The sequence below is a fragment of the Punica granatum genome, chromosome 5 (assembly GCF_007655135.1).
Source record: "Punica granatum isolate Tunisia-2019 chromosome 5, ASM765513v2, whole genome shotgun sequence".
NCBI classification, from domain to species: Eukaryota; Viridiplantae; Streptophyta; class Magnoliopsida; order Myrtales; family Lythraceae; genus Punica; species Punica granatum.
In genome coordinates this window covers 29416536-29435737 of record NC_045131.1, presented here as the reverse complement: position 1 = coordinate 29435737, position 19202 = coordinate 29416536, and the positions used below count along the sequence as shown (strand labels likewise).

The following is a 19202-nucleotide window of genomic DNA, read 5'->3' as shown; positions in this document are numbered from 1 at the left end:
ACATTCCTTCACTTTCTTCAGCTGTTCTTTCTTCAACTATTCTTCCCTTTTCTTTTCTATTTCTCTTCATGTTGCACTTCAAATGGTGGAAGGCTGCCTTCATGTAGACTAGAAGACCCAGACAATACACCTATACATGCATTGTGCATTTTATGATCTTCCAAATGAGGCTCGGTTAATTGAACAAACTGATCATCATCTTCATCCCAATTATTATTGTGTTCTAGCCTAGGGTTGTAAGCATTATCCTCACTGTAATCATTGTCCTCATTGTCCTCACCACCATCGTGATCATCACCATCTCCATGTTCATCACTTTCCCTTGCTGCTTCTTCCATTGCTTCTCTTACTTCTCCTTTTGATATTGCCAAAAACTGTGAAGATTCCTCACCAACAATCTCCTCAGGAGTATCTATTGGATGCTCAACGTAAATGTGCACCTAATTAAATCTTTCTACAGCAAATATCATTATTCTAGCATCAGCATCATCCTTTTAACTCTTCAAGCCCACTCTTTATCCTCATCCAAAGGATCACATACCAATAACAGTAAGTTTGCTCTTGTAATGATCCTTCAACATACCCTTCAACACTATAGTAGACAAAGTATCTACATTTGTGTGTTCCCATACATCTATCTCACCACCAACATACTCCAGTCGGTAAACCTTCTACTATGATGGAAAGCCATATCGATATAGCTGCAAGCCATTCTGATGAAAACCCAGAAAAAGAACCTCTTTAACTTCCCATCTCGCAGAGACCGAAAAATATGAGAAAGAATGCAAAATTTATAGGTTTCTAGCACACATTGTAAGCATGACAAAGACAAACAGGGGATCACATTCAATAAAACATGAAGGGGACAAGTAGGGGGACCACATAATCAGCTAGGTCATCTATGGGAGTCGTAAATAACCTGACTTACCTGCCGAGGTTACCTCGATCTTGCTCAATACCCACAATGAACTCTAGTAAACTAAGAAATTGAAGATGACTTTGAGTTTATATGCTTTCTAACTTAGCTTATATGTTCTCTCGATTGCAAAATTCCGCTAATCTTCATTTCCATTTCCCGCCCTCACCTCAATTGCTAGCTCTCGAGTACAAGTGGGAGGAGACAGAGAGATGTTAGGATATAAAAAAAGGGAATTTAAATTAAATAACTTGGAGGGAGGGGGGGGGAGAGAGAGAGAGTATGAGAGAAACAATAAAATTAAGCCACGTCATCAGGGGAAACAATTAAAAATGCCACTTTAGACGTTTCGTTCAAGTTTTGACAAAAGGCTGATGGAAGGGCTAAACTGATGTATCATTCTTCAGTCAAGGGTTAAACTAGTACAAAAATTGACTCATGACGCAAATGAGACATTTTTCGAAAGTCATGGATCAATTCGGTAGTTTCCTAAGGGGTAAAAAAGATATTGTTAACAGTGGGATATTTGAGGCATTCCTCAACTTAATAAAGGGAAAAACAATCTTTTAATGTGCACTAAAGTTGACGTGGAAAAAGAAATTGGGAATGAAATTATTAATAATGATAATTAGTCACAAAACTCTTGTGTTTCTTTTCACTATTGAGATGGCTCCGAACCACAAGAAACAAGCTCAACAAGGGACTTGGATATTGCTCTTGAGGGACTCACTTATATACTCAAGTAATTATATGGGAAAGAATCAAATCTCTAGAGAATGAATTGTGATCATACCAAAACTGTGCGAGAGAGATATTTTTAAGAAAATACTTAAAGGAACATATCTTGTCGTAATCAGAACATATCTTGTCGTAATCAGAGCAGTCAAATCATTAACTTGGCCTTTGGGGCATAAGGGCCAGCCAAACCATCCCTGACCCAGGTCCACGAAGTCGAGTCAGGCACACCCAGGCCAATTCCTTATCAGGACTTTAAGGCCGAGGCTCGTCGAGCCTCTTCTCACGACAGGGGCTTGCCTAGGAACGACAACGAGATATGCTAGGGAGGGTATTTAGATATTCGGAGACGAACTTCGCTCTTGGTCCCTTGTAGGCCTTGCAAATACATGACATGCCATTGCTAGTCGGGTCCGACCTGTTTAGATAGCACCTACATGCTAATTTTTAAAAATAAATAAATAATAATTTTTCATCCATTCAAACATAGCTGGTCTAGGGGCTCCCCGTCTCTATCAATTAATCTAAGAACATGATTTTTAGATGCAAAACTCAGTAAAGACTCCAACTTCATCTATTAACATACGAAAATCAACTAAGCAACACCAAAATGTATCGATTGAGGGAAAACCCCATACCAAAACTCTAGCCGACGAGATTGAATCTCCGTTGGGGTGGGATGGATGGATGGATGATGGATCATAAATATGGAGCTGGATGGTCAGAGGTGCTTATGAAGAAAGGTAGGCAGGCAAATGAGAAGAGTGGCAATGTCTTCCAATGTTTCCATTGAAAAATCTTGAAATACAACCATCATTCCTCGGACGTGGCTCATGTGGTTCAATGATGTAATTGGGGTGATATTTTAACATCATTTTTCTTGGAGCATCTATCGGTAAAAAATTAAAATGACATGATACGGAATGACAAATACATGCATATATAGAATGCGCAACAGTTAAAACTTAAATGAATATTTGTCAAGCTAATTTACTTTTCATGTTTCACTATTCCGTAATAAATAATTAACGTATCTAAACCCAATTGAGCTACAATAATACCAAACAATCGGACACGTCTGATTAGGCATGTGTGTTATGTGCGCATAATAATTAACACCTCAAACGCATTTGAGTTTGAAGATGATTTCTTTTAGATAATGGGATTTAAGTATAGAATACCAGTCAGTATTCTGATTGTACACAAATTTGAGCCATGGTTCGTTTGAGATTTGTACTTTGGGACAGATTGGTACGGAGACAAGAACTTCAAAAACCGCTGATGGAGGAGACAAATACTAACTTCGACGATGACAAATTGCATCAAGGGGTAGAGAACGCTTTTCGAAAAAGAGTTATTCGTCCCGATACAAAATTGTTATAAGGTTTCGTCGAGTCTCTTCACAAATCACAGATAAAATGATACCTAATGGTACACCTCGAAATTTTAATTCCAAACCCGATTGAATGAATTACACCAAGTAATCAATCCAACGACAAGTCCAATCAATTCCCTTTTCAATATAATTTGCAAAAAAGTCATATTGGTTCATCAAGAGACGCATGAATTTGCAGACATTTGGTGCTTTACATCCAATTTTCGGACTTTGATCATTACATGTGAATTGATATTTGACTTCCACATAATACAAGCTTTACATGGTGAAAAATTAAACCAACTAAACCAAACAATTAATTGACCAACACTTAGAAAATCGATAACCATCTACCATCGAGTCGAGAGCATGACCGGCAATGTCACATTCGTCCTTGATAGAATGGACAATTGTCGGTGTCGTGATACAACGGCCTGATTTCATTTGCATCGCCATCTGAGATGTGATCGTTGCCTGCCAATAGCCACCATCACTATAGGATGGAAACAACATGTTTCTGCTACCGTTGGCCATTGTCAGTAGTGGTCATCATAAGTTAAATGATGTTCAATACTATAAACTGCTCATCAGCTCCCGTAGTATAAATGATAGTTGGTCCGACCAATTAGACTGCCGTTAGTCGAACATAACTATGGCATCATATCATTTGCATACATTACTGAACTGTAAGTGTCATGTAATCGAAACTTTCATTAATAGATGATAAATGTGTAGAGAAAACTATGATTTACTAATGTTGGGGCCCATCACAGCTAAAAACAGTCGTTATAACGAGAGGAAGTGTTCATGATAGTCGCACTTGCTCACGATCTGAAATCCCAAGATTTGAGTTTGAATTCGATTGTCGAAACTTCTTGTGTCCAGTTATTACCCTTTCTCTCGTCTCTTGTAAGTCAAACAGACTCTCTAGTAATCCGAAAGTAAAAGAACTTACAATTTAAACACACTCACAAAATCCTAACCCAAAAAAAGAAAAAAAAACTTATAATGAGAAAAAGTGTTTAGCATAGTCGCACTTGCTCTCGACATGTGAATTCGACTATTCTATCGGTTCAAACTTCTTTCATATATCATCCTATCTCCCGTTTCTAGGAAGCCAATCGGACTCTCTTGTAATAAAAATAAAAATAAAAATAATAATAACAACCCTACAAGATTTACACACACAAAACGCATCCTTAATTTCTCCAAAAGGTAATAGGCAGTCTCCTTTGTTTCCAATGAGAATCTATTTTAACAACATCCAGGTGCCCTCACTCACTCGGTCTTTCCCAGTTCAAAGCTTCATCCCTTTCTCACTCGCTCACTGACACTGTACTGTCCTACTCCTTGCACATCCAGGGGTTCTCACTCAATTCGATTCTTTGCCTGGTAATGAACTGCAACTCACTTCTCTCTCCTCTGTTTCTTGAAGTCGTTGATTATCAATCATTCTCTGCTGTGATTTCTGGTTAAGCGTTCACAAGGTCGAAGCTCAAGATTTGGACAGCCTGGGTGCTCTATTTCTATCTCAATTAGGCTGAAAATGTCCGATCTTTGATCGCATTTCGATCATCCTCATGCCCATTTCACGCACGATTCCATTCTGCGTTTCTTGATTGTCAATTGGGGTTTGTTAAAGAAGCTGAAATTCCCGTGAGAGATCTGATACTGTGGAGTGGAGGGGCATAGTTCAATGGATTTGCATCTCAAGTGCCTGCTTGGTAGATTCCAGGAGCAATTCGGATCGGGACCCGGGCTTGGTCCTGGTTCCGGGGCGTGCCTGATGAAGGTCGATGGCATCAGCCCAACCTTCACAAGGTCCCTCTTTAGGGCCGCGGCCGCCCTTTATAGGACCGAGCCGTGGAAGCGGATCCGCCCGGGGCATTTGTTTGGGATCCGGGTGGGGAAGGACTCGGACTGGTCAGGCAAGAAGCAGCCGTTCCCTTGCGTCCAGTTTATTGGAGGGGATGGCGGAGATCTCGGGCTGCACTTGTTCCGATCTGAGTCTGATGCTAAGAAAATGACAGGCCCGCGTGAGACCCTTCACATCCCGAATGTGGATGTCTTGCGAGTGACGTATGAAACTGAGTCTCTGATGTTCCCCTCGAACAGGAGAATGATCAAGTCTCTTGGACTAGAAGCCTCAGGCACAGACCGGTTTCCCGTTATTGACGTTGCCAGGTTTGGGCCTTCGGGGGGTCTTCGGTTCAGAACCCCGACAATTGAAGAGCTGAGATATGTTTATGCGTTCATGAGGGCGATCTCTCTCATTCACCCGCTTCTTCAGTCAGAAGACAGTGTTGGGCCCAAGTGGTCGAGGCTGGTCTGCTTTGAGCCCTTTATTGAGACGGTTGATGTTCAGTGGCCGCCTGAAATGGCCAAGGGTGGCCACGACTTTGTGGCTGTTACAATCTCTCATCCACCCAGTCAGGCCTATGAGGAGAAGTCAGGCTCCACAGCTAGCTCGACCCCCACAAAATACTCGGATCCTCCAAAAGAGGAGTTTTTTGATCTGAGGGTCGTCTCGACTTCAGCTTTCCGGCAATGTGCCAACTGTGAGAAGGAAGTTCTTGGGGAACAGTTGATCTCTTGTGATCGGTGTTGGGCAGTGATCTACTGCAACCAGACTTGCCAAAAGCAGCATTGGAAGGAGGCGCACAAGGGCGTTTGCGGGCTCCACAAGGCGATGATGGAGCGAGAAGAAGAGCTTGCAATGAAGATCTTCCTCTTCCCCTGTGGAGCCGATCTTCCCTGTAAGTGGCTCGAGTCGATGGGCCTACATCAGAAGGGCATGTGGAGGAGAAAGTGCAGCTGCTACTCGCACTGCCCATTCGGGCTCCTCCCTAGCAAAGGTGGGCTCCGAGACTCATGGGGCGGGCTCGATGATGAAGAGTACCCCCGTGACTCTTCCTTGTATAACCATCGAAATGGATATTCTAGCCCGGTCCTCCTCTCGGGCTGGTCTGAGTACTATAACCTCCGTTCCCTCCAACTATCGAGCCCGGTGGCCGACATCCTCTCACACCCTCTTACTGCCTATTACATGCTAACAACTCTCAGCATGAGCTCGAAAAACCTTCTGCTGAAAGGCAAGGAGGTGATCCTCCACTACCTCGGGCCTGAAGGAGAATTGGACTGGATGCCCGCTTTCGCAGAGATCGGCCACTTGCTCAATGGGGTGGGCAACATACAGATCGTGATGGTCGGGCTGGATGTCCCAACAAACTTATCGGGTACGACCTCGGGGATCAGCAGTCGGGTCAGGGTGAATCTCGTGCGAGGAATCTACCAAGAGGAAGCTACTTACCTCCCTTCGCCTCATGTCGTTATGGCTCTGAACTGTGGTCTCCACCGGTATCCGAGCTGGGGAGGAGCGCTTGATCTGATTAAGTCGACTGGTGTCCCAGCTTTCTTCACTGATATTTCAGAGCTCTCTTGCTCCTATAGTAAGCAGGTTCTTCGTAGTGCCGGGCTTCATATCACACACCCGATCACGCCGAACCCCTTTCGCTCCCCGGTCAGAACTCACGGGCCTTCTGATAACCTCCCTTCATACAGCAATGGTTTCCTGCTGGGAGTGAACACATAGTTCAGCTTTTCCAGTTTGAAGTTTGTCGTCCTTTTGGGCTGCTGTACAACGAACATTAAGAAATTAACTTGAAAATTAGATTCTTGGATTTCAGTCCTTTGAATTGAATCATCTGTTATTCAATTGATGCCATGTTTTATTGTTCATTATCTAATGTGATTTTAGCATTCTTCTGGTTCGATGCCAAATAAGGTTCTGAAAGTTGTGGAGCAAAAATGTGAAAGGTTTTCTTTCGAAAGGATGAAATTCTGATGCTAGAGAGGCCAAGGTAGCTTGGGATGTTGTCTGTCTACCTGAAAGGAAAGGTGGACTTGGTATGAAAGATCTGGAACTCTGGAACTATGCTTGCTCCCTAAGACAAAATTGGCTTCTCTTCCGAAAAGCTGGTTCTATGTGTGTTGCTTGGGTGAGAGCCTATCTAATCAAAGAGAGAAGCTTTTGGGACCTTAAAGTGCCAAGCTCTTGCTCTCTCTCTTTGCCTTTTTTTTTTTTTTTGGGTAAGTAATGTTGCTTTATTGACAATCAAAGGAGCAAAAACATCAAAAAGACAGAGTGCATGTAAAAATTGTATAATGAGCTATAAGGTCAGTTGAGTAGCTTGAGATGAAGATTGGGAACTGACATGACGCTTCCCTTCACATCGACGACAATCAGCTTGTAGAAAAGTACTTGTTGCTCTTATGAGAAAATGACTTCTTAGAGATAAAGACTACCATTCCATGAAGCATATTATATATAGGAAATGGTTTGGATATTCTTTCTTCTGGTTTGATGATAAATGTATTCTCTCTAGTCCTCTTTTGCGGATCACTGGTCACACCGGATTTTACATCCCCCTGTATGCTAAAGTGGCCATGGTTTTCTCCGATATGAGTTGGATGGACAGGCATAGCAAAACGATAAGAGGAAAAAAGATCTTGAAAGAGCGACTGCTGATGCTCATCTCGCACGGCGAGAAGACTAAGCAGAGAAGAAAACACACTGCTGTCAATGGTATATAAATTGGGTCTGGTTCCATCCAAGTATCCCTCGACGTTGCTTCATCAGTTGGCTTGCTGTCGAAAACAAGCTTGCCATCAACTCTTGATAGAGTTGCCTCTTGGAATTCGCCGATTGACAGTATAATACTTGCTGCGTATGGTGTCATGAAGAGGAAACCAGATGCCCACATATCCTTCACTTGCCCCTTCACCAAAGATATCTGGAGAAGAGTTCTGCATCATTGCAATATTGAGAAAAGGAGTCGGGGGATTGGGATGATGAACCTTCTTTGGGCAATAAATAAGCACTCTGAAGGGGAAATCGAAATCTACCTTTCCTTTTGTTTGGATTGGAAGTCGAGATACCGAGTTCTTCAAGAAGGGATTTCACCTCCGCCGATGGCATGTGTTCTCTATTAGTGATCAAAGAACCTGACCCTGAGAGCCAGGAATAGCTTGCAACAGCAACCGAGCTTAAACAGATCATTTTAGGCAAAAGTACGATTCGATCGACTTAATCATCATCTGAGCTTAAGCACGTCTCAGCCAACAGGCAAGACGTCTGTTTCGAATGTACGCCTCACAATGCAATGTAAGATCGTCCTTTAGGTCCCATGTAGGAGATTCCTCAGATTCCTCTGCACTTGTCGGTTCAATCACATCACGGTCGACACGGGATATTCAGTGCATCCGGTTACACTCGATATAGCCAATAATCTCGGTTTCGGATTATGCTCCAAGCCTTTTATAAAAGCTGGAAAATTGTAAGAAGAAAGGAAAAGAGAGGATCTGCAACTGCAACCCGGAGGATGAGCTGCAAATTGCAGACAAAAAACCAACCAATCAGATCAACGCTAAATCCTGGGCCCCACACATACCAAATTGGACCACTAGCTCTGCGCTGAACAATATAAATAGCGCTATCATCAATCCCATTTCCTTCAAGCAAAGCTTTGGTTGATCAAAAATCAATGGAGATCTCATCAGCACTTCAGCAGCCTCACCATTTCTTGACAAACCCTCTGCTCTTCCCTTATCAGTTCATCCCTCAGAACTATGTCCACTGGACTCAGACTCCTGACTGCCACATCTACTCTGCTGATCTCCCCGGTCAGTTTTACTCCCCCTGCCCGGCCAGCTTCTCGGTTAATTCATCCCGGAACTTCTCGTGTTCTTCGACTCGTTTGACCGATAACATATATCTTGATTCCTTGCAGGTGTGAGGAAAGAGGAGATCAAAGTGGAGGTCGAGGACTCGAGGTACCTTGTTATCAGGACCGAGGCCGTTGAGGAATCAAACGAGCCCGCACGGAGCTTCACGAGGAAGTTCCGGCTCCCGACGATGGTCGATATAGACGGGATATCGGCTGGTTATGAGGACGGAGTCCTGACTGTTAGGGTGCCGAGATCAATCACCAGGAGAGGGTTCTTTATTGATCCTGCTGATGTGCTTGAGGCAGGGGAAGGCCTTGCAAGGGCAGCTTGAAAGGATTTATTATATCATATTACTATTAGAATATATTGATAGGTTCGATTGATTCGATATTGTTGTCTGAAATCAGTTGGCATGGACAATAAGGTTTCTGTTTCTGCTTCTCAATCCTCTGTTTATCATCTGATATGGTTCATATCAAGGTTATCGGTTCGGAGGAGCTTCGCCGGTTATCGGTTGCCTCCGTGCCCAGTTACGACTCTGCAGGCTCGGTTTATATTCATACGACTATGACTTTGATGATTGTGCCTCCGGAGCTCAATGAGGCATTGGAAAGACATTCTAAACCCGTAGGTAAATGTCATTTCTGGTACCGAGGAACATAAGCGTATCGAGGCATGGACGGAAAAACAAGGATTCTTGTCCTTTAAGGTAAAAGTAAACTCCTCGGCGAATTAGCCCCTTAATCACGAGTCCGTCATACACAACATAGTATGATTGTCCACAGTTTGGATTCAAAGTGAAATTTTAAAATTTTACTTTAATTTAATTCTACTCATAACAAAACAAAATAATTCATACAAAGTCAAATGATAAGTCCCATTTATACCATTTTTTTCAAAATCAAAATCACATAATTCATACAAAGTTAAATGATAAATTTCATACATAACTATTTATACCACTTTTTTTTAAATCAAAATTTAATTTTAAAATGTTACTTACAAAGCAAACGCACTATTTATTTTCAGACCAACTCATAAGATAAAATTCCGAGCTCGGACCATCCAGGAGACCTCGACTTTGTTAGATGATGCATGTGTCGAAGATGGTCCCTTGATCCAACGATCCTAAGGCCCCGAAATGGTCCAACATCAGGGCCAAAAGATTTTTTAATAAATATGATATATTTCTTCCTTTTTCGATTACAAAAAAAAAAGATCTACAAGCAAAAAGAAATAGTTATTATTTATCAAACGAGAACTTACGTGATTGCATTCCCCATTTCTCGAAAATATATACTTCGAAAAAAAGGGTAAAGGGCATTGTTATCAGAACCGGACCGGACCGGCCGGTTCGACCGGTCGGACGGGAACCGGCACCATGTCCGGTCCGGTTCGCCTGAAAACCGAAATGGCAGCTTTGAACCGCCGGACCCATTGAACCGGCCGGTTTTAAGCAAAATTCCATTAAACCGGCCGGTTCTATGGGTTTTTATGAGTTTCCTATTTAATGTAAAAATTGATTGGTTGTGTAAGGATTTGAACTCATGACCTCTTGCTTCTTATATTAGCATACTACCAACCAAGCCACCACCACTTTTTTGTTCTTTTAACTTTACTTTTAAGTACTTATTAAAATAAAATATTTATTTTGAAATAAAAAATATTAAATATAGATACTTTCTTATACTATTGTTATATTTCTTTAAAATTATCATACTTTTCTCTTAATTATCATAATTTTATTAATAATATGAATATTTATTTTATTTTAAATAAACGTGCGGTCCGACCCATCGAACCCCCGGTTGGACTCATAAACCCATGACCCCGTACCCCTTCCGGTTCATCATCCGGTCCGATTCTAATAACACTGGTAAAGGGAACTGAATCTATTGAGTGATTTTTGGGTGGCTCAAAATGATGCATCTGACGGCTACAGAGACAGGCCCACCGCCCCCACAAATATCTTGCAGTCTTCGGTCCTCACTTAATAATCAATATAGACATAGACTGATCTAATGTGGTCCGTGATTCGTTCCTCTTAAGCGTGATTAGATGTCCGAGTTTTGTGAATAAAAATACTTACGATTCAGATAATTTTATTTCTTAATAAATCGAGTTGGCTCTAATCCGAAATTAATTTAATATTAATTAAATTTCAGAATATCAAATATCGGAGTCGAAAGAGATATTAATATAATATACTAGATCATCGAGATTTCCCAACTTTGACAAATTTGGCCCCAGCACGTGTAATTTTCTTTTCGGGAAGGCAACTTGCCCTTCCGATCTTATTAAATAATTTTACTTTATTTTAATATTTATAATTTCATCAAAAGACTATAACCGACCAACCCACCTTGAAATATTCACCAAAATACCCCCTTATAAAAATTCCAATTTATTATGATAAACCATTTTACGTATAGAACATTCAATTCATGTTCAACAAGATACCATTGCATATACATTAATTATCATCATCATCAAATTATATTAGAAAAAAGGTCAGAATTCATGCATACGATACGATCGTGCTTTAGATTGTATATCTAGTAATCGATGATATTACGAGCTGTAAAAAGTATGAAGTCCTAGAACAAGTTCTCGCGAAAAGTTCATTAAGAATTCGGGACAGATTAACAAAGCAGTAGACTTTAGTCCTTGCAGTTGCAGCACACAAAGGCCATTTCGATATACAACTTGTAGGGTTATTATCCAAGAGAGACATCAACAGTTTCTTGATGTACATATGTCATGAGAATGTACATGATGGAATACTACCTTCAGTTTCACACAGCTCGAGCCGTATAATCTATATGCTGATCAGTTTCAAAAGCTCGCTCGCCTCTTTCAATCTTCTTTCAGTGTTCTCTCGCGCAGCGAGGCTCCGTGCATTCCTACAGATGAACAAATAGAGTAGGTCAAGCCAGTCTTCACAAGTTTCAATTTTCGGAAAAATTGTCATAGAGCAAATAGCTCCGTCGGCTAAATAGCAACTAAGAAATCGCAGTGGATGGAGATCCAACCAGAGAAATGAAACCATGAATTGGAACAATGTGAGTTCATCATTCTAGGGACTGTGGACTAGTTTAGACGAGTATGAACCTGTCAAAATTGATCAGTTTGGACTACCAGTGCAAGCTCTCCAGGGACTAATAATTGCTTGCCGGAGAGATTGGCAGGTCATGAAGATTGAATTATTAGTGCCTATACCATTTCTGTACAGTGTTATAGTTTGTTAACGTCTCTCAGTTACGAACAAGAACCATCCGATTAGAGAAGTTTCTCTGGTGCAGTTAAATAGTCCGTTTACTGAAAAACTGGACTAACCTCTTCTCTGTATCAGCTTTCCGTTTAAGTTCTTCGACCAAACCGTTCAGCCTCTTTACTAGAGCCGGTAACCTTCGCACAGCTTCCACACCTCTATGCTCTAAACAAATCTTCTTCAAGAGCTCGGAAGCGATAAAATAGCCTTCATCCTTGTTCCTGAAAAAGTTCAATAAGTTAAGCCCATAAACTTATCACCAACTTTTTTCACGAGGCGCAACATATAAGACCACCGATGCTTTGTCATGCTTCCATAAAAATACATGTCTACAAACATGTATATTACCTGAGAAACTCACGAAATATTGTTTCTATTGATCCATTGCTAACGATTAACACTTCAACCAAATGTTGGTAGCAGGCAAGGTTTCTGAGTGTTGACAGGGCATGTTTCAGAACCTCTTGATCAGGAATGCTTCGAGTCATAGAGCAGATAACTTTCAGTAACTTGTCAATAGCCCCAACTTCTACCAGCTTCTCGCAACACTTCTGAGAATGCCGAGTTGCCATATCTGCATGCAAAAGCAAATCAACAGACAACAATAATCTCATAAGAAATATATGAAACTCAGGAAAGGGTACGACAAACAAGATTCAAGAAAGAGGGGTTCGCGTGCTACAGACAGCAATATAACATTTTTGTTCTTAACTTACCCAAGGTGGCGCAAGTGTGAAGAATGCTGCTGACACTTCTCAGATTGAGCAGTTCTGAGAGTGCTGCTGTAAGTCGATTTATGAGTCGCATGCTGTCATCTACATTTGCAGCAGTCTTCTGCACTCTTAGGCGCAAATCTACAATCCCTCCTCGTGCCTCCTTTCGTGCAAGATAGCCTTTCCAGTATGACTGAAAAAGATTTTGAAAGAGAATATATCGGTACAGTTAGTAACAATGAGTAGCTAGGCCACTTTTAAGGACCAAAAGCGGTCAGAGCTGGTAAATTAAATGATGGGGTGTATTCGGGCGGCTGATTCATGCCAAAATAATTACCAGTGACCCATGATCTAGACAATACATGGTAATATCTGGCATGATTATTATATTTGCTTAGACATGTGTGAGCATGACTTGGAAAAGTTCTAAAAGATAATAAACAAGTTCCGTCTTCTAGATCATATATGTTGAAGAAATGAGGCAGGTTGGACCAGTACAGTACGAATAGATCAGAAAAGTCGTGAATTATGAAAAAGAGAACAAATAGTTTGATAATATGAACAGGTTGAAGAGTAAATGGTATTATGATTACCTGGATGACTATCACTCGTTGCCTCTCTCGAGCAGCTTCCCTCCTAGCCAACCACATACGAGCATATGATTGAATAATAACTGCTGATGTTGTTCGTAGTCGAAGCGACAAAACAGTTCTCCACCATCGCTGAAGTTTTACAACATGAGGCAGTACCCTCTGCAATTCCTGGGTCTCTGTGGAGCAGCTCCACTTCTCAGGAGTGGCACATGAAGTCCCTACAAAAGACCACAGAAAGACATCTTTCACTCGGGAAGCTTTTGGATGCAAAATTTCATGTTGATACATAGATCAGAAAGACAACATATCAGCACCTGATAGCCTATTCTTAGAAATCTGCAGCCTGGCAAACTGTTGAATAGTGCTGGCAGCATGTCTCTGGTTCTGGAATAGGGTAGAGAGCATAATCCGTCTTATCGAACTTTGGAGGGTGATTGCAGCCTCCCTTTGCAACAGAAAGTCCTTTCTTCTCAACCAACCACGACAATGGCTCTGCGAGGAATTTGAGTGGAGACACTTCAGTAAGCTAACAAAAAAGTGCTAGGATCCTACGGTTCCGACGTAGAGATAAAAATGAATGGCACAAATTGTCCCTATGGATCGCAGAAGCTGGAAAAGCTTTTTGCATGGTTTCCTATCTCTCTTTGTAAATATAGAGAAATAAGGATAGATGGTGTTAGATTGTGCTTTATGAGAAAAACTGCAATCCGACAGGTTTGCCTTCATTGTTTAACAAAGAGAAGAAATGGAAAATAAGAAAATTCATCAGGAAAACCAAACATAACTTGCCTGAATTCGTATAACGAGATACCGAATCATAAGAAACCGCCTTCTAATGATCCATCTCCGTACGTAAGACTGGACTAAGATTGCTGATCTTGTTGCCACCCTGGCTTCATGAAACAATTGACGAGATTTAAGACTTCGGAAATTCGTTTGGATTTTAATTGCTGCTTTCCTCTTAATCAAATAAGTCTTCCTAATCAACCATCCACGGAACTGCCGTTGTACGTTTATGGCGGCAAAATGCTGAATCTTGAGAGACTTTTGGAAGACAAAATTCTTCCAAGCAAGTTGGATTTTGATGGCAGCACTGTTCTGAAGAGAACTTTTCTCAATGGTTTTCTGCCTCACGAGTGACGAAACCTGGATAGCGTTTTGCAGAACAGAAGCTGCTGCTCTCATCTTCAAAAACTTGCGGCGCTCACGAAATCCTCTGTAGTGGGACTGTATAACCCGTGCAGCAAGTTCTAGAATGAAGAAAAATTGAGTAACTCATAGGTAGATGCCCCAAAACAGTCTATTTGGATAATTAAAAGAAAACGATTCTTTTTTGCTGATCGTCAGTGGAAAAAAAACTTATACCAGGTATTGCTGCAATGTAGAGTATAAACCAAACTTGCAGCTATTGTCACAATTCAGTATTATTTATCATTAACAGAGGAATTCACCGAGTTACCAGTTTGATCATTATTGCTGCAAGTGCTTGGTGAGGAGGTATCAACGGTAGAACTCTTTGGTTTTGAAATGCTATTTCTATCAGCCATCATCTGCCACCAAGCCTGGATTTCCCTGAACTTCCTCGCAGCCTCTAAAGGAGTTAAAATAAAGAGATATCAGCCGCCAAGTTGATGATGAATAAGTTGAGATTAGATTATAGAAATTGTATAGGATACTAACCTTGATTTCCCATTTGATCTCTATCTTCTAAGTTAAAGGCTTCTTTAGAAGTTGAATTTAGGCGCTCATGACTTGAAAGTCTTCTTCCCATACTCTGACAAGTGCAACCTAAGAGCTTATGAAAATTCAACTGGTCCTGTCCACTTGAAACATCAATAAGCAATTCTCACTTATAGCACCAATTTTAATTAATCACGAAAACTAAACTGTTACCATGTTTTTCTTCATAATCAGCTGAGATGCAAGGAACACCAACAGTAATACTACACTGCGACCATTACATGCACCATGATGCTCTATTATGTCCCCGATCTCCAGTACCTGCAAAAAGATTTTTATCACATATGTAATCCACATAACATATATCTTTCAGCCTCCTTACGACTGCAAGCTCGAATATACGAAAAAGTTAGAATGCTGCAGCTATCTTATCATTGCTCCCATTTGTAAGACAAAGTGGAACATCTTAGGCAACAAACTGTGATTGAATATCCGTTAGAAATTCTTCACTATTTTAAAATTCTCTTTACCTTTGCAGAGTTTGTTTGTATTGGCAAAAAAGAAAAAACCCGAAGGTATAGATTACTTCCAATAAACTTACCTCTGGGAATTCTCCCAGTAATGCCGTCAGCCTCTGAGATAGTACAAAACTGTGCACAGCATCGGGATAATCACTAGCAGAAACAATCGACTCTTCGCCCTTTATTCCCTTCACATCCCAATTAAGTAATACAATAAATGCAACAATGACAAAACTGAGAATATACAGCTACCTACTCATCAAAATCAGAAACAATGAAAAGAACGTTTCTGAGGAACCTTTTGAGCAGAAGAACAAGAAAGTTCCTTGCGAAAGTAATGGTCCAGTAAGCACCATATTGCTTTTCCATCAGTCAATGAGTAAAGGTTTTCAATCTTCAGCTCGTAATTATCACATATAGCCTGCGGATGATCTCTGTTAGTGACCTCTATAAGAAGCTGGTCTTCAACACGGTACTGCACAGAATTTTTACAAACTAGCATAGTACCTGTATCCAGTGCAAAAGGATGTCCAAAGAAGTGGAGCTGGTACCAAGTGACTTATGCTGTGAAAAGCATGAAATAAGCAAGGCGGAATGCTCTGAACAGAAAATATATAGGATACTCTACTAGTAGTGAGGATATAAATTTCTGAGACTGACATAATGGTCTACTAAGTAACGAAATTGTATCATTTAGAAGGGACGAGTGTAGGAATCACATCAGAACAGAGACATACAACCGTAAGTCCACTTATACGAATAACTTCATCAGCTAGAACTTCGCTGTTGACCAGTAGTGGAAGCTGCGGATTTTAATTAAGAATATCGGTTAATACAAGCCAAAAGATGAAAAGAGACATGATTCTAGGACTGCAAAGAACAACGCGCACCTGCAAGTGCACAAACATGTTCCAAAGCAAAGAAAGGGTGAGCTCCTTGTCCCCATTGGCAATGTCATCTGCCACAATCTCCATTCTATCATCATCATAGAGTGGCACACCAGCTTCCTTGAGATATCGCAAGGCAATGCTGCAGTTCGCTAAGTTCTTCTTATGTGTGTCTGATGGAACGGTCAACTTCTGCCCATATAAACAAATTCAACATAATAATTAGAGGGCCTTCTTCACAGAAATAATTAAAGAAATTACAGTCTTTGCTGTGAAAGCTCACCATTAAAATTGATGAGTCCTGCTTTAAAAGTTGAACAGCTCTACAAAGTCGAACTCCATCTTGGAGATCTTCTAATATGTCCACTAGTTTGAACTCATATTCAACGAGGGGACACTGCATCAAGGAATATCGAGAGTAAATATTTTGTCCAATTCAAGCTACTTCTTAGGCTGTAAAAGATGAGCGAATTCTTTCTGGCTCCTCATTTCTTACAGTCTTCAAGAAAGAATGAAAAAGACTAGGAAAACTGCATGTTTTCACTTTAAAAGGATGTATCAGACTACGAAACATATTGTCAACCATATTCAGAGTTTTCAAGTACAAAAAACTGTAGCAATGAAAAATTCCCCGGCTTTTACTAAGCGGGGCAAACACAACCTAACCTGGTTCAAATTTTAGAAACCAATAGATACTAACTAGCACAAGTACATATACAGGCACCATAGAAAGATTAAACAACATACCTGGTGATGAGACACTTTGTAACCTACAATCACTAGATGGGCAATAAGATTACCTTCTCCATGCATCACATCGGATGATAAGAAATCTAATTTTGAAGCAGAAAGAGAGAAAAGTCAACCTACAATGCACAAGATAAGTCATAACGATGTCGAGACCTCATTAAATCAGCAGCTGTAGAGCAATTACCAGTAACCATTTGAGAACTCGACTTAACGCTGGTTCCAATAGTAAACAACAAGGGCGAGCCTCCATCCAGCCCATCGATACCATACTTGAGAGGAAGACTGCTCCAGGATTTTGCTCTATCGAGAATGAGAACGAGGAGCAAAAACCTCTTCAGTATGACATTCCCTAGGCACTCGTAATACCCAGGCCTGTACAGGCCTTCGACCTTCTTGTTGTAAGCATAGGATTTCGCTAACCCAGCATGGGAAAGAAACTGCTTTTCCACGACCATTTTCAAGAACGCTATGTCTTGATCAGATTCTATTTCTCCATTAGGCAACAAGGAATCACCGCCAAGGAGAATGTACAATCCTATTCTAAGCCATAAATGGTTGTAGGAAAAGAGGGTCTTCGTGGCCTTCTCCTTCATGCCGAAATCTGTTACTATGGGGCAGTGCGCCTTCATTTTCAACCTTCCATCATCGATATTCTGAGGCAACCAATACAAAAAGATAAGCTTTAACTGGCAATTTAAGGCAAAACCGAGAAATCTGTTGCCCTTGTCGTTCATAGACAATACCTTGGTGACTTGGGTCATCACAGTGAAGATTTCCTTGCAACAATCCAAACTCAAATAGACGCTCATTCGCTCTACCAAGTCGTCGAAGCTGCACACCTCCGTCAGAGAATCCCTCAGCTTCGCAAATGCCGAGCTCGAGAACGCGATAGGCCCACTTCCACCGTCGCCCTCCTCGGGGATCTTCCACCGCAGGTCCCTCTGCCGCTTCGGGCTCCGCCACGTGGCCTCGAGCCCAACCGCTTGCTCGGGGCCGCTGTCCCTCTTTCCCTTCCCCGAAGGGCCCATGCCCCTACTCCCCTGTCCCATCAGTGAAGAGTCGGAACCGCATCCGCACGATCTCGGGTTATCGAACAGGAAATTAAGCCAAGCAGTGAGGGACTTGGAGAGCGTCCTGAGGGAATGCTGCTTCTGCAACTGCGCCTTGCGGGAGGACCGGGACTGCTCGATCTCGAAGGCCTTGAGGCGACGGGCGGTGGCAGAGGGGCGTCGGGCGGTGGAGGCGGTGCGGGGAGTTTGCTTGGATGCGGAGAAGAATCGGGGGCTCGGGGACTGGAGATTGGACCGGGAGGCAGCGCCGGGCTTGTAGTGACAAGGGCGCCTCGGGGTTTTGAAGTTCGATATATCCCGGAGGAGCAAAGAAGACGAGGAAGATTGGGGTTCCATCGGATCCATGCTCGGAGCTCAGACGGGATTGATTGTTCGGTGTTCGCTTGAAATGGAAATTGCGAGAAGGGAAGGGAAGGGAAGCATTGGATTGAAGTGTGGCCGTTGGAGAGGGCGTTTGAATTTGAAATGGTAACGAAAGGACCGGTAAAATTCCGTCCCCAGGTGGGGAGAAGACGATGATGAAAGGTCACGCGACCCACGTGAGGGGGAGGCTACCTGCTCCCGGGAGCATATGCGCCGGGAGAGAAGGGTTGAGGGCTTTAGGCGCCTATGCGTTTCGCTAATATACACCCGTCGCACGCACGAATGCCCATTGTCCCAGTTGTTGCGCTCCCCCCTTTTTAGTCCTTTTATTCTTTACTTTTTCTTTTTAGTCCCCACATATTCGTTTCTTTTTTCTTTTTCCATCATTCAAATTCGGATTGAAGTTATTTGAATTGAAGTTGGTCGATATTATGGTTCCACAAAGCGGGGCACTCGAGCCGAGCGCAGAGTACAGAGAAATGTTTGGCTCATCAGAAAGGAACTGAGACTTTAAGGAGAAATGACTGAAAAAGGAATTAGTGTATAGATCATAAATGAGATTTCAATAAACAAATTTTACGGTTTAGAATTCAAGGGTGAA

At 41.8% G+C, this 19202-nt stretch overlaps 3 protein-coding genes and 1 long non-coding RNA gene across 5 annotated transcripts; 2 read left to right on the top strand and 2 right to left on the bottom strand.

Annotated features, from left to right (window-relative positions):
• The first annotated feature begins 4236 nt into the window (after positions 1–4236).
• On the top strand, positions 4237–6767 carry LOC116207802 (zinc finger MYND domain-containing protein 15). Of its 2 annotated transcripts, none has more exons than XM_031540898.1 (2): positions 4237–4418; positions 4514–6767. In XM_031540898.1, the coding sequence occupies exon 2, from the start codon at positions 4723–4725 to the stop codon at positions 6616–6618; it is 1896 nt and encodes a 631-aa protein (XP_031396758.1). In that variant the 5' UTR covers positions 4237–4418; positions 4514–4722; the 3' UTR covers positions 6619–6767. The 2 variants fall into 2 exon arrangements, with proteins under 2 accessions (XP_031396758.1, XP_031396757.1); XM_031540897.1 differs by having other exon boundaries at positions 4504–6767.
• Positions 6768–7012: 245 nt separating this feature from the next.
• Positions 7013–8279, bottom strand: LOC116207805. Its single transcript, XR_004156976.1, has 2 exons — positions 7932–8279; positions 7013–7832 (listed from the first exon to the last, which is right to left on the bottom strand). It is a non-coding gene; the product is annotated as an uncharacterized LOC116207805 (long non-coding RNA).
• Positions 8280–8534: 255 nt separating this feature from the next.
• Positions 8535–9198, top strand: LOC116207803 (15.4 kDa class V heat shock protein). Its single transcript, XM_031540899.1, has 2 exons — positions 8535–8708; positions 8816–9198. The coding sequence occupies exons 1-2, from the start codon at positions 8570–8572 to the stop codon at positions 9082–9084; spliced, it is 408 nt and encodes a 135-aa protein (XP_031396759.1). The 5' UTR covers positions 8535–8569; the 3' UTR covers positions 9085–9198.
• Positions 9199–11341: 2143 nt separating this feature from the next.
• On the bottom strand, positions 11342–18767 carry LOC116209458 (abnormal spindle-like microcephaly-associated protein homolog). Its single transcript, XM_031543104.1, has 19 exons — positions 17912–18767; positions 17353–17821; positions 17166–17251; positions 16702–16815; positions 16422–16610; positions 16269–16334; positions 16039–16095; positions 15830–15952; positions 15612–15719; positions 15224–15331; positions 15011–15146; positions 14790–14921; positions 14120–14580; positions 13645–13822; positions 13331–13548; positions 12741–12930; positions 12373–12598; positions 12090–12245; positions 11342–11656 (listed from the first exon to the last, which is right to left on the bottom strand). The coding sequence occupies exons 1-19, from the start codon at positions 18581–18583 to the stop codon at positions 11572–11574; spliced, it is 3774 nt and encodes a 1257-aa protein (XP_031398964.1). The 5' UTR covers positions 18584–18767; the 3' UTR covers positions 11342–11571.
• Positions 18768–19202: the final 435 nt, after the last annotated feature.

Coding starts and splice junctions, on each gene's coding strand:
- LOC116207802 (XM_031540898.1), top strand. CDS start 4,723: ATGGATTTGCATCTCAAGTGCCTGCTTGGTAGATTCCAGGAGCAATTC.
- LOC116207803 (XM_031540899.1), top strand. CDS start 8,570: ATGGAGATCTCATCAGCACTTCAGCAGCCTCACCATTTCTTGACAAAC. Junction 8,709..8,815: donor CTACTCTGCTGATCTCCCCG/GTCAGTTTTACT, acceptor GATTCCTTGCAG/GTGTGAGGAAAGAGGAGATC.
- LOC116209458 (XM_031543104.1), bottom strand. CDS start 18,583: ATGGATCCGATGGAACCCCAATCTTCCTCGTCTTCTTTGCTCCTCCGG. Junction 15,332..15,611: donor TACTGGGAGAATTCCCAGAG/GTAAGTTTATTG, acceptor ATCTTTTTGCAG/GTACTGGAGATCGGGGACAT. Junction 14,922..15,010: donor AGATCAAATGGGAAATCAAG/GTTAGTATCCTA, acceptor TAACTCCTTTAG/AGGCTGCGAGGAAGTTCAGG.